Raw genomic sequence first — 18,486 nt, 5'->3', positions numbered from 1 at the left:
CGAGATCACCCAAGCGATCGGAGAAGACGTTGAATCAGTCAACCAAAGATGACTAATTCGAGCGCCCGAACTAGCTGGTCCGAGAGCCTAGACCACCAAGGAGCCCCGGGGGTACCTCAACACTGTAGAATAGCTTTCGATAGAGTCAGCAACGGTCCAAGCATCCGGAACGAGTCCGAGCACCCAGAGAAGGATAAAACTTTTCTCTTATCCGTTGAGTTGTCGGTTGCGTGAAAATGAGTTTTACCATATTGGGGGCGCCCAGACCATGCCACATCAATAAATGATCAGTTTCGATCAGTGAGCTATAAATAAAGACCTGGTTTTCTTCATTTCAAACAACACACTTCTGTACTTCGAAATTTGATCTATTCTTAATTTCCGAGCTTCATTTTTGTGTACAAGGCTTCTTCGCCTCCGACATTTTATTCGATGAGAAGAACTTCATAGTGAGCTTACTTTCCTTGGAGTAGCAATCCTCTGATTGCAAACCAAGTAAAAATTATTTATCTCGTACTCTTTTAATTCTATTATTCTTTTGATTAAGTGTGTAATTGTTTAAAGCATGACAGTTTGAGAAAGGTATTTGTTGTTTTATATTGTGCAAGGTAATTCACTAGTGGTCATTATGCCACGGTCGTGAATCACAAGTACGGTCGTGCCCTTTTTTAGCTGAGGTAACCATGCCACGACCGTGCCATTTTGGCAAAGTCATGACCTATTTCCAACGAGAATTATGTCACAGTCGTGCCCCTTGTGCACGACTGAGTGGCGTGAAGCAGGGGTCGTGTGCCCCTACTATAAAAGGAGGTAGAATCCTCTTTTGAGGGGTATCTTGGGTTTGGAGCTCCGCCCCTTAACTTAGGAAAGGGTTCTCCCCTTGCAGGGAACCCTAGATCTACAATCCAAGAGTTGTCGTGATGATCCATCCACCTCTGGTATAAGGAAACATCTCAAAGACATCAACAATCTCCACGCTAAGCATTTCTTCTCCTTCATTCTCAGATTTGGATTGTAAGAATATTTTCTTTCATATCTTTGGTGTGTTCTTCCTTCTCCATGGAGTATACCTTTGAACTCTAAGATGTAAGGAGTAATTATGATGTGATGTGAACGTATGAACTACGAATTTGTCCATTTCCTTATCCTATGATATGTTTGATTTGTTTTATTGTGTTGTGTCTTGTTTGCGTTTGATTAAATATTTGTGTGTTGAATGCATATGGATGTAAAGGATTGGTCACCATGTTGAGGAGGTGCTTTAGATTGTATGACTGGGGGGCTCTTAGTGGCAGAAGGTATCTTTTTAACCGAACTTCTAAAGTATCATCTTAAGTGAGGATCAATTCTCTACAAAGGATTAGCAAACTAGAGTCTAATGGGTTTTCTCCAAATTAATGTTAGGAAAAGACTTGTATAAATTAAAATTGTATGATCGAGGAACCCTCATGTGATAAGGATATCTCTTTAACTGGACTTTCTATGTTATCTCTTTATTTAATAATATTAATCTAACATTAGGAAGTAAATGAAAAAACTTTAGAAAGCAGGATTGTGGGACCCTTAGTGACAAAGAGTATTCTTTTGAACAAACTTTCTAGAATTACTTTTTTATTTAATGACATTGAAAATTGGTATAAATACTATGGTGTAAGCTTAACAAGTCTGTGTTAGTAATTTGATTAGAATCTCTACAAAAATGTAAGCATAAAGGTAAGGAGATGAATAATATATATAAACATTAACTAACATGTTAGTGAAATCAAAATCCTAAAATCTCTCCTAAAAGTCAACTTCTCTCTTTGATCACTTGCTCTACCTCTCTCTGGCATTCGTAACTAACACAATCTTCAACCGTCTAGATAACTTACTTTATAAACTTTATTAGTGTTTAATCAATAATCTTTATAGATTCGATATTTTAGTATTTGACGATTTAAATATGCACTTACTGTGAAATAACAATTTACTCAACTTCTTGTAATAGAAATGTATCACTTCATTTTTCTAGCATTCCATATTTCAGATTTGGATTTATTCACATCACCAGAGGGAATAGAGGAATTCTTGTCTTTATTTACTTTTGGATTTTCTATTTCTTTTCCATTTAGCAGCATTTTCCACCAAATGAACCTTACACTTAGCCTTTTTCCATGGCCTGCGTCTGCAACATCATCGAAGGAATATATCACAAGACATAGACCTCAAATGGCAAGATTAAAGCATATGGCAAGATTACTGCCGTGAATGGAAGTAAGACCAAGGGTGGCTGATGGATGTTGTGAGTATATGCTGACCTTGAAGGATTTACGAGATAGGAACTGCCCAGTCTGCTGAAAAGGATGGCACAGAGCGAAGAGCCTTTAGTAATCATTAACTTTGAGCAGAAAGCAAGGATATTAGTAACCCTAACACATTGAGACAAGCAGCATACAAACAGGCATTTGATGGTTCCGGAAAGGTGGATATTGACAGAGGGATTAAGATTCATATCTAAAGAATAGAGAGAAGATGAAGCTAGACTCTTCAAAAAGATGGAAAGACCTGCAAAATGAGGCATTGCTCTGACCTGGAGAAAGTATTTGGTTTCACTCATGCTCACCATAATTGGCATCAATCCACTAAGTTTAAGATGATGGCGACCAGAAGACTACAGAATTACTTGCGAAGTTTATTAAACAAAACCTGACTTTCTTTCCCCTAGCTGAACCCGGAGTTAATATAAATGACCTCCATTAATAAAGCATACGTTCAGGCACAGTTTCTTCACGATAATTGTTAGAATCAACTACATGCAGCAAATGAAATGAACATTGATGTGGCAAAAGGCGATTTACTCGTCCTTAGTATCCCATCAACTCGTCCCTAGACTAATACGGAGAAGATAAATTACGGATGACTACTAGTCATTAATGCAATTGGCCAAGACATGAAGGCATGGAGGACATATCGTGTTTCGATCCTAAGACCTCATATGACAACACCTCATACCTCAACCACCGTACCACTACAAGAGGATAAATAAAATAAACATTCAGAAATAAACATTCAGCACCTTACTAGAGTGGCTACATTAATATTGATTTACGTAGACGTTGAAGAGTGAATCCATCTATAGAAACAAAAATTACATCTGAGGTCTAACATCAGCAATCACATGTCGAGGCAGTTGCCACACAGTTCTCAAGTATATTCAATTATGCAAGCACTACATCATGAGCAATATTTATCATGACTGTAACGTTCCTGTTTGAAATACTTGAACACACCACCTTTAACTCTTGGATAGTCAGTGGTTCAACGGCAAACCATTCCTATTTTTACCCCACAAATCACAATAGCATTTAATAGAAACATCTCAGGCTTAGTCATATAATCCCTCTTGCTCCCAGATGTCCACGAGAAAATCTACCATTTCCTGCCACCATTTTCATATTAATCACCAAAGTTAACTTGAGTCATTAAAGGAACACATTACAAGTCTTACTGATAGGGGAATGGGTTGTGGAAATGGCTTATTGCTTCCAAGTAAACTTTCATATGTTGCATTCCAACTGCATCGACATAAGTCGAACATTTATAAGGAAAAAATGCAATATCAATTTTTAGATGTTTGTTCATAACATGTAAATATTACCAGTTTGAGTAAAATGATGTTCAATTTTTAACAAAATATTTTTCCATAGTTTTAGTCACATATATGAAATAATAGGTATTAAAGTAATTACCTACACCATGGAACATATTCTGTCAAATTTTAACAAGCATCAATCACATCTAGTGACAACAATGTTATGGGTGTCCACATGGATCACGCTGCTTATCATTTTTTTATTTCTAAAAAAATATTATGTAAAACCTATATTATGTTTTTACTAGTCGTAATAAATTGGTTAAATTATATCCCAATTTTAGAAGAATAGGCCATATTTTCTGTATAAATGATCCTCAATTCACATGCAAATCATCTTTCAGTTCGGTAAAGTTTGTGTTGGTTTATGTTCTGAGTTGTGTTAGTTTCCATGCAAAATCAGTTGTACCATAATTCAGTCCATTCAATATGCAGTTTCAAATCTCTCTTGCAAAACACCTCAGCTACTTCATGATGTAGGACAATGGACGAATAAGAAAAAAAATCTTTCCCAGAGGGAAAATTGAATTTGCCCATGTCCACATCTGATAAAACACATTGATATTTTCCATATTTCACTTAATGTTGGGATAGAATATTCAACATTGTCAAAAATAGTTAGTGTTACATGAATGTAATTTCCGGTAAAGTCACAAGAATTCTTCTACACCAGGACCTTAATAGAGTCCTTAGTTAAACAGATGGACCAAACATCACCTAAATTTATGTAGAGATATCTAATCCCTATCTAAATAAGTTCCTACACTAAAAACATATAGTGACATTCTTCCCGTAAACATTGCTCAAATCATGCTTTTTAGGTCCTAGCTTTTTAACTTCCTAAAAAGGCATTATGAAGAACACTCATTTCAACACAATGAAAAAATATCAAGTCAACCAGACCAAACATAATTCAATTAAACCAAGCCCAAGCCATAAATGAAACCAACTTGAGTTTTCATTGGCAAGTTAACCACAAAGTAAACGTTAAACTGAGTTGGCCAATTGCTTAGACATCTAGTGGGTGAAAACCAAGGAACTGAAATTTTATTTTGCTAATTGCTCAATTTTCTTATAATTATAAAAGCTGCACCATGAGAAGATGTGCTTTCAAATGTTTATGGGACTAAAGATATGATTTACCTACTTGCATCTTCCGACCTAATGAATTGCTAAGTGTTTTCTATAGCATATAGAGAGACTCATGTTAAGTTAGAAGGAAAATTGCATTACTGAAAACTTATAAAATATAAGTCGATCTACATCATAACAATGTAGCCAGACTGTGTTATCTCCTTGTTCACACTCAACACTTACCAAAAATTCCATATGTATCACTCCGTTGTTCTTTTTTCATTGTTAGAACAATTATTGCTAATGCTTATGTTATTGATTCTCTGGTTGAATCAGACATTAGCCCAAAATACTTATTGTCATATTCAGGGATACTCAACCCTACTTGTTTGTTGCTTTCTCTGTGCTCCTTTAGCTTTAGTGCCACCGCTCTCCTCTACAACACAATCAACACCTACGATTGAACACATAGTTGATAGACAGACAATAATAGATCCAAATGGAAGCTTTAAGAGGTACCTAATTCATTGGAAAAAAGACTATAAATATAAATGCTCAGATTTTAGAAGATGAGCTTTAACAGTAAAGTTGTTACTATATGACCTTGAAGTCACAGGTTCGAGTCACAAACATAGCCTCTTGTAAAATGTAAGGTAAGGTTACGTACAATTGATCCAATGTGGCCTTATCTTTCCTCAGGACCCATATTAGTAGGAGCTTTGTGCACTAGGCTACACTTTATCCAAAAAGTGTCTTACTCTAACTTCCCCAAAGACACTCTTTGACCAACCTTGTACGCCTATACCAAGGTTCTAAAATTCGCTTGGCACTAGTCGGGTGTCAAACTAGCACCTAGGCTGCCTAGGTGGGGACTAGGCGTCACTAGGCAGATTCCTATAACATAAATTATATAATAAATCACATTCAATAACTTTAATACAATGACATCAAATTTAAAATAAGTTCAAAATTATATAACTAATAAAATATCATAAAATATGGGTTTCTTTATTTGGTCTTATTTCTCCAGCTCTAGTTACTCGATGAAGATGAAGTTTGGTGCTAGGCGCTAGAACAAGCTAACAAATCGATTTTCTTGTTGGGTCAAAGTTTTGGACTTATAAAACTTAAGCCCAACAAAAAAAAAGGTTACATTTTAATTTTTTTTAATTGGGCTTTAAACTAAAAAAACATGAAAACCCTGCACTATTTCTACGGTGCCTAGACGATTCGACCAATTAGTCGGCACCTAGGGTCGTCTAATCCTGTCTAGGCACCAAGGCCGCCTAGGCTGGCCGACTAATATGTTTTCTTTTTGTGTGGTTGACTGGCGCCTAGCACCTAGGAAGCCACCTAGGCCAATTTTTAGAACATTAACCTATACTCAACAATGGAAAGTCTGGTCAAGATTTTCCAAGTCTCCTTAATCAAATACAATAATTTTTTATGTTTTGTGGTTTAAAGTTTGTTTTAAAAAACGTGTCGTAATACCAATTATTTGCTTCTACCAGTCATAATAAACCTAATACGTCATCTTCCCCTATATGAAGGATCCTCAGTCCTCATGTAAATATCTTCTAATTTAACAAAAATTTAATTACTTGTGAGTTTCTAATAGTCTCAATGCTACATCACATGGTTTCCAGAAAATAATCAATATCAACTGTAATAAATACCAGCCTCATTTTTTAATTGATTAATTGTTTAGCTGTTCTCTAATATTTTTACAACAGTGGCTTTTACAGTAGCTTTTCTCCAAAACAATTAACAAAGACATGGATATCTTCAATACAACTCCGCCCATGATGACCAGTCATGGCCGGTCCCAAGCCCGGATAAAGGAGGAGGGTTGCATTAGGTTGCCAGCCAGCGTCAAACTATGACAAATATTTCATGAATGAATCCATTAAACTATTGTGCTAATGCTAGGTTGTTCCCCGGAAGGAACGCGTTGCAGGGTCCGACTGTAACGTCTCGGCAAGGACCGCTACATCTCCAGAACTCGGGTGTAGTGATAAATATGCAAGAGTTCACGTTACAGGGTCCGACTGTAACGTCTCAGCAAGGACAGCTACATCTCCATGAGAACTTGGGTGTTGTGTTAAATAGGCAAGAGTTCTCACACCATAGGTTAGATAAGAACAAATATGATAGGAAAACTAATAATCTAAGATTTGGAACATGGAACATAGGAACTCTCACTGGTAAATCAATGGAGGTAGTAGATATGATGATTAGGAGAAAAATTAATATTTTATGCGTACAAGAGACAAAATGGACAGGTGAGAAGGCAAAGATGATAGAAAACTCGGGTTTTAAGTTATGGTACACTGGAAAGAGTAAAGCAAGAAATGGAGTGGGTATTATTGTAGATAGTTTGTTAAAGGATGAAGTTGTAGGAGTAGTTAGAAAAGGGGATAGAATTATAACCCTTAAGATAATAGTGGCGAAAGAAACTATGAACATAATTAGCGTATATGCACCACAAGTAGGATTAGATGAAGCTACCAAATTAAGGTTTTGGGAGGACTTAGATGAAATATTACAAAATATTCCACCAAATGAAAGGATTTTAATAGGAGGTGATTTAAATGGGCATGTCGGAGTGAAAAATGAGGAATATGAGAGAGTACATGGGAGTTATGGGTTTGGAACGAGGAATGAGGAAGGGAAAACTATATTAGATTTTGCGATAGTATATGACCTTATATTAGCTAATACGTTTTTTTAAGAAAAGCGAAGAACACTTAGTCACATTCAAAAGTAGGAATAATAAATCGCAAATTGACTTTCTTATGATTATGAAAAAGGATAGAAAGATTTGTAAAGATTGTAAAGTCATCCAAAGCTTAACTACCCAACATAGGATAGTAGTATTGGATATACGCCTCAAATATAGTATCAATAGAAAGAAAATATATACGATTCCTAGAATTAAGTGGTGGAAGTTAAAGGATGAGAAGCAAAATATATTCAAGGAGAAGGTAGAAGTACAAGCATTAGGTGAAATATACGATGACTCTAATACAACATGGGATAATATAATATCAAAGTTGAAAATAGTAGCTAAGAGTGTACTCAGTCAAAATGACATGCACCACTAAGTAAAGAATCTTGGTGGTGGAATGAGAAAGTACAAGAGAAAGTGAAGGAAGAACGAATAGCTTATAAGGAATATATATTTGTAGAACAGGAAAATTTAAAAAATTTAAAAAGTATATAGTAGCTAAGAAAGTAGTGAGTGAAGCCGAGAATGAAATTTTTGAACATTTGTATTGACAACTTAATACAAAATAGGGAGACATCTATAGAATAACTAAATTGAGAAGAAAATAAAGGATTTTATCCAAATAAGATGTATTAAAGATGAATATCATAGATTACTAGAGACGAATAAGAAAATAAAGGAGAGATGAAAAAGGTATTTTCATCACTTCTTAATGAAGGTTTAATGGGACGTAAACTTAATCCTTAGGTATTTATTGTATTGAATGACGTAAATTTAATTTAATTTTGAAATCAAAAAAAGTAAAACAAGCTTTAAATGAGATCCTTAATGGAAAAGCCGTTGGACGGATGATATTCCGATAGAGGTATGGAAGTGCTTAGGAAACAAGGTATTGAATGGCTTACAAAATTATTTAATATGATATTGAAAGCGAAAAAATGAACGATGGAGGATAAGTACTTAGGTATACAAGTAGAAGACGTACAAAATTATAACTGATATAGGGGTATTAAACTAATGAGTCATACTATGAAACTTTGGGAAAAAGTAATAGAAAAAATTTAAGAAAGGAGACCATAGTTACAGAAAATCTAGTTGGGTTCATGCCTGAAAGAAACTATACATCTCCTTAGACAATTAATTGAAAAATATCGGGAGCAAAAACAAGATCTACACATGGTATTCATTGACTTAGAAAAAGCTTATGATAGAGTCCCAAGAGAAATTATATGGAGAATTTTAGAAAAGAGAGGTGTTAGCGTAACATATATTGAACTAATTAAGGATATGTATGAGAAGGTAACAACCAGAGTAAAGACTTTAGGCGGAGTAACTGAAACATTTCCAATAAAGATAGGGTTACATATCAACCCTAAGTCCCTATCTTTTTACACTAATTATGGACGAACTCACTACGCACATTTAAGACACAGTACCGTGGTGCATGTTGTTTGCAGATGATATTATTTTGGTAGATGAGACACGTGAAGGAGTAAATGCTAAGCTAAAATTTTAGAGGGAAACACTAGAAGGGAAAGGTTTTAAGCTTAGTAGATTAAAGACAGAATATATGGAATTTAAGTTTAGCAATATTAGAAGTAATGAAACAATTGTTAAGATAAAAGAGGACGAGTTGCCTGGAACCGAGAGATTTAAATATTTAGGATTATTTTTACAAAATGATGGAGGGATTGAGAGAGGTGTCTTACATAGAATACAAGCAGGATGGGTGAAATGGAGGGGAGCGTCGAGTGTTTTATGTGACCGTAAAGTACCTCTTAAACTTAAAGGTAAGTTCTATAAAACCACATTATATGGAGCTGAATGTTGGACTATGACTCGAACACATGAGCAGAAGATGAGAGTTGCAGAGATGAGAATGTTAAGGTGGATGTGTGGACATACGAGGATGGACAAAATAAGAAATGAGAGCATTAGAGAGAAAGTAGGAGTTGCATCTATTGAGGAAAAACTCAGAGAGACACGTTTAAGATGGTACGGACATGTACTTAGACGACCAATAAATACTCCAGTTAGGCGATGTGAAACTATGATAAACATGCATATAAAACGAGAAAGAGGAAAACCAAAAAAGACTTGGTTAGCAACAATAAAACAAGATAAAATTTATTTAAATATAGATGATGATATAATAGGAGATAGAGCTCAATGGCATAAAAGGATTCATACAGCCGACCCCACCTAGTGGGAAAAGGCTTGGTTGTTGTTGTTGTTGATGGATATCTTCAATACATTTGAACATAAGAAATTGAGAGAAAAGAAAGGATCATGTATCTTGATGTTTTTGGGTTATATAGAGGTGATAAATGATGCAAATCCATAATCAAAGAACTAAATACGACCTCAACCATGATTTCAAGCAGGTTGTAAGATCTTCAATCAATATAGTGACCAATTGGATGGGGCAAGGCAAAGCATTTGCAGGCTTGCAAAATATTTTAAAATAGGATCTATTCTGCTTAATTTTACTCTCGTACACAATATAGAGGTTCAGATCATGTTAGGCAAGGGGATGTACTAAGTCAAGGAATGACTAAATTGTGGTATATCATCAAGTGTAATAACCCTAAATTTTAATTACAGGAAACAATATAAATTTATTTAGAGTTTAAATGGAGTCCAACTTTGGTATTAGTTCGATTGTGTGGGCTTCAAGAATAGATTTAATTGGGTTGAAACCACACTCGATATGGACTCAAATTGAAAGTTATGGTTGAATGTTTGGTTTGGTTAAGTTTAGTCTTGTTAATGTTAACGTGATATTTAAACTCCCCCCTTTTCTCTCTGGATTTATTCCATTTCTGATCTCTTTCTCTCTTCCTCCCTCTCAACAGGCCCACTTCTAGACTGCAATTGTTATAGCTCTCATGGTCACTACTCTAGTGAGCGGCAACATCCACCCTCTTCCAATATTGATGGATCCCTTTGAGAGTTTCTTTCTCTCTCAATCCCTCTCTTTTTCTTTCGCACTCTCTATCTCTTGAAGCTGACTCCATCTCTTCAAGTCGGGAGGCAAGGTACATTTTGCATCAACATCCCAACCAGTTTAGCAACTTCCAATCTCTCCTCTGGCAAAGGAACCCTTGCCTTCTTTTTTGAATGATAGTTGTGACCAATCGCAGTTGGTAAGTTGCTTCAGATCTGATTTCTATCCTTGTTTTGTTCAAGGGAAGTGATTTATTCTCTTAGTTTTCATACTGTTGGTTTCTTCATAACAGAGTTTTCCTAAGCTTATTGTGAGTCAGAATACTTCATCCAATATCTTTTCTCGGCTGCCTACCAACTCTACTCCAGTAATAGTTATGCTTAAACCTTTGTTTTCTCTAGATTTATTTGAAGTCTTCTCCAGCAAAATCACAGCAATACCCTTGTTTCCAGATCTGAGTTTGATGATTGGCTGGAATCATCTTTTTGGATTAATAGTTTAGGTGGATCTGTTGGTAAGTAGATTGTTCTGTTGGTGTCACTTTTGTTTTGGGCCTTCACAGTTGAATGATAGTTTCCTTTTTTGTCAGGGCTCATTTACACCTTATAGAGGTTGTGAACTACCTGATGGTCTGGTGAGAATTACTTTTAACCTTGTGCTAAGTAGCATTATTTTGTTTTTAAAGATTAAGGTTGGAGTGGACTTTGGTATTGATGTAATTTAAGTTTAGAGATGAGGTTGGTTTCATATTTACTAAAGGGTTGATTATGTTTATAATGATTAAGAGATTCTATTTTCCAGTCTAAATTATAGTCGCGTAATTTTAGGCTCACCTTCAAAGGATCAAGGAGTGTTGTAGGCAACAGTTGATGTATGAATCAGGAGCTTCTTATGAGGTGAGCAAACTTCTTTGCTTGACCTCTTATAATAACTTTTGTGCATGAATATATATTGTCTTGCTTAGACTATATATATAATCTAATTAAAGAATTATTTGCCTTAATTGCTCTGGTGATTGTTATAAAAAAGATTAAGAATGGTGTTTAATTAGTGGAATGGGATCTCATTGTAATAAAATGTGGGGGGTTTAACTAATGGGGATGGTAAATGGCTTGCCTTTCATGCTTATCATGTGGGCTATCATGTGGGATTAGTTGTTTGTTGATACGTCTTTTAATTACCGCTCCTTTCATGTTCAGTATTGTTTTACTTTGATAGTACATGTTTCTTTATTTGTTGCTTAACTAGATCATGAACATCTTGTAAAACATTATCTAAATAGTGTAATTTGTATTAAATGGTGACCTAGGTTAGTCACTAACTGCACTTAAAAGTGAATTAGTTATACAATGAGTAATCTCAAAAGTGGAACATCATTTATTATGAAACCATAAAAGAATGTGACTTTAAATTGGTGAACCAAATATTAAAAAGTGAAGCCTTCAAGCCTAGCCATATGAGCAACTGACAGCCTACAGGTTACATGGGTGCATACGTTGGTCACTATTGAATGTTATGCTATATCACTATCTATCATTGAAACATGTCAAATGATATCACTCATAGTCTATGGACTTGGCTCTAGTGATTCCCTTGGTAGATCAATTTTTCTTAATATAATGTGAAAACGAATGAATTCATGCAAAACTAAATTAAAGTGATTACAAACAAGTGGAAATATTGCAAGTATGCTAAAGAGTAGCTATTCTTAATGTAATTGTATGCTTAAATAATATGTTGATGCTTTAATTAATTATTGTTATTCTCTTGAACTCTAAATACAAGATAAAAATTCATACACATCTTTCTAGATTACCCATTTTGTGATTTATGTTCACTTTCTAATGTTTTTGGCCTCCAGGTGCAGTTGATTGGTGTGGCAATTGCATTTTGAGTTGTGTTTCTTCTGTGGTATGTGATAGTTGATTGTGCTTTACTCTTACTTTTTTAGACCATATGTGGCAAGCAATGGCTTGCCCCTCAATGAGCCAAGCTCAGGCAAGGCATGTCATCAAGAACATCCAAACATACGTGAAGTTGCAACCCCATAGTGCAAATCAGGAATGCGTAGGACTGACAAAAATTGACGCTGAGCTAAGAAAACCAATTGAATTTTTTAAAAAATAATATAAACTTCAAATAACTAAAAGAAATAAGAAAGTGCATAGGAAGCATTTATAAATTTATAATTGAAAAAAAATATACAACTAGATACATCAAATGATATAAATTTTGTTCGGTTATTTAAACTCATAAGTTAAAATAACTCATAAGTTAATAAAGTTAGTGATGCAAAATGCAACTAAAAATCTATTTGGATTTATAGTTTTGTCTTGTAGTTTTATGTTTTATATTAGTTTTGCTAGTCATCCAAACATCTCGAAAGCAAACACATAATTTAAGAAAAAGCTTCATGTGCTCACTGATGTTATGTACATTCATAAATGCTGGATCCATCATTCATCTGAACTCAACTCAAACCTGATATGGCAAAATGCAACTAGAGAAATCCGCCAGTAATTCAAATAAATTATACAATATAATATCAGGGAGGCTGATTGAGTGCTAACTCTTTGTTTATCGTGTCCTTTACTACCCTGTTGTCTTTTTACCATTTCTATTCTGCTTCTTTTGCTCTTTCAAATGTCAGATAGAGGTTATTGAACACAATAACCTAAATTCACTTCATTTGTTCCAAAGATCAGTGAGCTGTTGGAAATCAGTAATCTTTTTTTTTTTTTTTTACTGATAATGTGTAAATTTGATGCTAAGTCCAATCCTAATGCAAATAACAAAGGTCAGCAACCTGATGTCTAGGAGAGCCTACTTCTTCTTCCCTTCCTAAATACCCTTTATGTTCTTAAGTTGCTAGATCCAAGTATAATGACAAAATTGTATTTATCATCCTAGTAGAAAAAGATAGGGACTAGCTACACTTGCTTTACGTAGTTTCAATTTAAGCTGCCGATAGCCAGACAATAAAAAATGGTGCATTTCTTAGTCCTAAAAAGAGACATGGTTTTCTCACATCACCAAATTTGTTTATAGTCAGAATAATTCAGATATGAGATATATTCAGTAGAACAGCAATCTAGCACACAAGATAGATTAGCAACTAACTTCTAGAGACCAACTTTTATTTATCATCCCTTTCCCAATATTACTTTGACCACCATCTTACTTGGAAAGAAATGAGAAGAAAGGAAATAGGCATAAAAGGAATAATAAATTTTTTGCATCCTCAAGAACAAAACTTTTGTATAATTTTTTTTTCTTTCCTTCCAAGTAGCAATCTCTAAAATTTAAACTATTTGATAAAAGTTTAAAAAATCATTTCTCAATAATGCCCACATGAGAAATTCTTAATCACCATGAAAGGCAAATTCAGATCCAATTACTAATAAGTATGAAAAGTGTTTTGTTTGTCATTGATCATATCTAACAGATTAACTAGTCAATTTGGAAATGCACAGATGATTTCAACAGAATTGCAGCCTGTATCTTTCCAAAAAATAATTCAGCAGAGTTAGCAAGCCTGCATAGTGTCAATTTAACCTTTACCGAAATGAGATTCACTCAGTAGTCAATTAATTCCTAGCATCAAAACAAAGGCTAACTGCTGAGTGTATATAAAATAAGTTGTGCCTTAAAATCATAAACTCATCTATGGGTCAACAGATAGCTAAAATTTACATATAGTGGCACCTAATGTAAACAGTAAGTTTGTTTTTTCAGCATGCAGATGGACTTACCTTAATCTTGGTTCTCGGAGTTGCTGTGGCTGCATCTCTGACTTTTTATTTCCAGTCCAATGCTGTCTGGTTTGAGCCCATAGAAGAAGACCTGAGCGAACAATCCAAGAGTTGGACAAAAACAGGGAACAAAAAAAATATATCAGTGTCCATCCAGGAAATTGTCTGATGCACATTAGATTCTGTATTGTAATTTGTAATCACTGAAAAAAGGTGAAACTGTGTATTTACCATCCTATTCAAGTTCAATTTTATAGTTAAATTTCATACTCGGTTGTAGCTAACTAAACACAGGTTTCTTTACTCCTTCTAAAACAAAATGGTGTAAGACCAAAATCATTAACTCAGGTCAGTGTCTTAAAAACTACAGGCATCAAAAGAAATTTGTCAATAGTAGCAGAGAAATCAAATTGATTTTTCTATTGGACTAACAACATTCTTTATCCCATAACAAACATTTGGGAACCAGAATAATATTGTTACTGAGGATTTCACAGTCATCCAACACAATTAAATTGCAGAAGATTTTAAAATAGAGAATGCATTTCAGTCACAAGCATAGGAGTTTAATAAGCACAAAAGGCCAAGGTAGATCAGTCAAACTTGCCATGATTCACAAATTCTGAAGGGTTGCTCGTGCTTCCTGCTCCACCATGGTGGTCAAAGGGTTGCGCTGATGTGCTGATTGAAGAAACACTCCTCTGTGATTGAACTCCGCTATTTTCCATCTCATAAGTGCTCGTACTCCAAAAATCTTCAGAAAAGTTAGGTTTTCTAACTGTCTGACCTTGGATTTTCAAACTTTTTGATGGCTCATCCACAGCAATAATTGGTGTGGGCTTAGTACAACATCCAAAACAACCTCTGCTCTGTTACAAAGCAGGTTTAACCGAGCTGACAATTAGTATAATATACCATAATAGGCCCATGGAATTCAAACAAGTCATAATATAAAAAAAAAAAAATCCACAGACTCTGAGCTGAAGTTTCAAGGGAATTTTAAATCAAAATAAATAACATCAACATGAATAGAACCCCAAGTCAGACTAGTAATCTCGAGAATTTTTATTCTTTCATTTAGCACTCTCATATATGCATGGTTTCAAGTGTCAGTCCGTATGGGTCAGCTCAAACTAATCCTATCATTCTGATCATTGACTGAGGGGATTTCCAATGGCTAATTCTATGAATGAGGTTTTTGTAACCCCCAATGTACCACATCAATGCCACATCAAAAATGAAAAAAAACCTATTATTCTATCTACAATGAAAAAACCTCTTTACAACATTTTTATGGGCCCTAGATTACAAATCATATATCTCCCTACATTACAAATCATAAATCACAATGTAACACTACTTTATCATTAATTACAAGCTCAATCTTCAAGAGAAAAAAGCAGATTTGAGTTTCAATACTGCTCTTGAACTATAAACCTTAAACCTCACCTCTACAATGGTTCAATCTTTTTTATTGAGGTTTTTAAATTTTACAGACCTCTTATAAACCTTGCATTGGAGATGCCCATACTCTATAGGCACAAGTAAATGTCACATATAGTTTTGATGGTACCCTTAGAGACAAGTCCTGTTTAGGCCAAAGTCATCAAAAATAAGATAAGAAAATTCATTTATCTCGATTCCTTCAATTTTGTTTGCCGATTACAAAGAGGAGATGAAACACAATCCAAAGAGAGGGGAGAGGGAAAGCAGGGAAAGCATCGCTTGGAGCTCCAATAACATCAAAGAGGAGTAACATTATAATTGGAGAAATCAAAGTAGCGAGATTAGGTTGCGGGAAAAGAAATATAAGCCTGGAACTTTCAATAGATTTACCCCTCCCCTCTCGATTCCAGAACTAATCCTCCTCTACAAGTCATGAAACCGTAATAATTGACAATTTCGCTAATGGACGCTGAGAAAACAAAGATATCGATAACAAAGAGAAAGACAGAGAGCGAAAGAAGCATGTTCACAGGTCGGTGTACGTATGTACCCCATGCAGGCGAGAAGCTGGCCAATCCAAGTGAAGAAGGATCTGCAGAGTGGCATCTATCCAGCGTCTGCGTCCAGATCTAGCATCGACCCAAAGATCGCCCAACCTACGAACACCTACACCCACCAAATTGACGCCATGGAAGCAATCTGTGGTAGCAACGACGATGTTAGCTCTTCGTCGCGGAATCGATGGAGAAGATGAGGAAGAGAAACGACGATATCCCTGGAACAAAATGGAGAGGAGAAGCGGCGGCGAATTCCTGCCTGCTTTACCCTTTATTCCTTGCCAAATACAAAACCGCTCCAACGAATCGGATTCCCGAATCCTGAACTCACACGGTGGGTGGTCCCGGTTTTCGCTTTGGTTCCTTATTCCTATTGAACGGTTGGGATGGGATTTGGAAGCGCCCGCTTGGCCAACGGCCATGATTGGTTTGCACGAGCGAATAAAATTTTTGGGGAAAAGACCCGATTTAGTCCTAAATGTTGTGCTTAATGCCCGGTTCAGTCTCAAATATTTTGAAGGGGTCAAATTAGTCCTAAACGTTACTATTTTTTTTTTGACAAAATCAGTTCTTCCATCATTTTTGGGGTTAAATTAGACGGAAATGTGCACATGACTTGCACAAGCCACAAGTCTCATCATCTAAAATCCAATTCCACGACTTAATCTCCATTTCTCCAGTTTCACTCGTGGAGCCCTAAATCTCATTTTCTTTTCCCCCAAAATCCAATTGATGAACTCCAGTCTTCACGTGTTGGAAGGAAGTCCACAATGGTTTCGAACTACTGTGCCACCTTCATCTGACGAAGTGCATGCTCTATGTGGATGAACCTTGGTTCGAACAAGTAAAGGTAAATATTTTTAGAGATATAATAGTTTTTCTGTTATCTTTTCTAGACTAGTAATGGTTAGAAGAAATATATCTGATTTTATAACTATTTTAACATGATTTAATTTAATAAGTTATTTTGTAAAGAAATTTGTTGCCGTTCCTTCTCCCGGAACCTTCTGGGAACTCCTACATTGGTTCCCTGATTTGATCAAGAAATCAATATAAAAAAAATAAAATCAAAATCATTGTGACCCGTAGCTGATGGCTTCTCTGTTTATCAAACTATACAGATATATATTTCAAAGCATCTTCACAAAGCTGCAATTTAGGTAATGTTGATAAACTATAATTTATTACTTAATATTGTTCCAGCCAATATATATTCAACAAAGCTAGAAATATATAATATATAAACTCATAAAAATGCATCTAACTTCCCATAAAAGGATGATGTAGAAATATCAAAAGGTTAATATTATTTTTCATGTTGATTGCCTTTCATGCAATAGAAAGTATCTGGAGACTTAAAGTGAATATTAAATGAGTTTTTCTATTGTAAAAGACTAAAATTAGGAATAAAATTTTTTTATTGGGGTGTTTCGTTCGTGTTTAGAGAGGGAATAAAAAAAATTGTGTACGAGTATTTGAAGCATAATTTACTTCAAAATTTTGATTTGATTTTATTTGTTATCAGGGTTGGAAGCAATTGGCTATCTATCTATCTAATGGCTAGAAGAAGTAAATTCTCACTCGAATTCACTCCAAATTATGGTAACTTTTTTGTTTATTTTTTGCACTAACGTACATTTATATTTGATACTTATTATATCATATATATTTTGTTGAATAATTTTTTTTCATAGGATTAATTGAAGAACCCGATTGTGTTACAATTAAATTGTATTACAATGGAAGTTTGAAATCAAGTGGTACACAGGATGAATACATTGGTGGAAGTGTTGAATACTTTGACTTCGTTGATCTTGATAAGTTTGGAATGATTGAGTTGTGGGGATTTGCAGAGGATCTTAGGCTTAAAGACAAAGATTCTATTAAGTTTTGGCACAAAGTTGGAGGAAGATTTATAAATGGGAGATGTTTGGAAAGCGATTTAGATGTGTTGAATATTAAAAGTAATATTCCGAGAAACTACGAGGTTGAAATTTATATAGTACACTTGGATGCTTCGAGAAGCGACCTTGGAGGCATCACAAACGTTAGCCATTGTCAGATAGATGGAACAAATGATGAAGATGACAATGTATTTTACGATAGTGAGTATGATTTTTCAGAAGATGATAGGATGTTTGATAAGTTTGTGGACCATGACGTACAATCTCATAAAGGGAAACATGTTTTTGATGAGAGGGAAATTATAGATAACTTGCCACATAGTTTGCAGGAAGATGACATTTGTGCAGATAGTGAGGGTTTGGAGAGTCATAATGATTCTGATGAGGAGGATGAAGTTAAAAATTATCCCCAATTTGATTCGAAGAAGGAATCTGAAGACCCAAAAT

At 35.0% G+C, this 18,486-nt stretch overlaps 1 protein-coding gene across 2 annotated transcripts; it reads right to left on the bottom strand.

The window, feature by feature from the left end:
• Window positions 1-3,022: 3,022 nt before the first annotated feature.
• LOC122001929 lies at window positions 3,023-16,425 on the bottom strand. 2 transcript variants are annotated; one of them, XM_042556924.1, is made up of 5 exons: window positions 16,129-16,425; window positions 14,740-15,001; window positions 14,133-14,223; window positions 3,488-3,554; window positions 3,023-3,418 (listed from the first exon to the last, which is right to left on the bottom strand). In XM_042556924.1, the coding sequence occupies exons 2-5, from the start codon at window positions 14,858-14,860 to the stop codon at window positions 3,365-3,367; spliced, it is 333 nt and encodes a 110-aa protein (XP_042412858.1). In that variant the 5' UTR covers window positions 14,861-15,001; window positions 16,129-16,425; the 3' UTR covers window positions 3,023-3,364. The 2 variants fall into 2 exon arrangements, with proteins under 2 accessions (XP_042412858.1, XP_042412857.1); XM_042556923.1 differs by having other exon boundaries at window positions 14,740-14,996; window positions 16,129-16,318.
• Window positions 16,426-18,486: the final 2,061 nt, after the last annotated feature.

The sequence above is a fragment of the Zingiber officinale genome, chromosome 7A (genome assembly GCF_018446385.1).
Source record: "Zingiber officinale cultivar Zhangliang chromosome 7A, Zo_v1.1, whole genome shotgun sequence".
Classification (NCBI taxonomy): Eukaryota; Viridiplantae; Streptophyta; class Magnoliopsida; order Zingiberales; family Zingiberaceae; genus Zingiber; species Zingiber officinale.
Note: the sequence above shows the minus strand (reverse complement) of the source record. Positions and strands in the feature narration are given on the sequence as shown.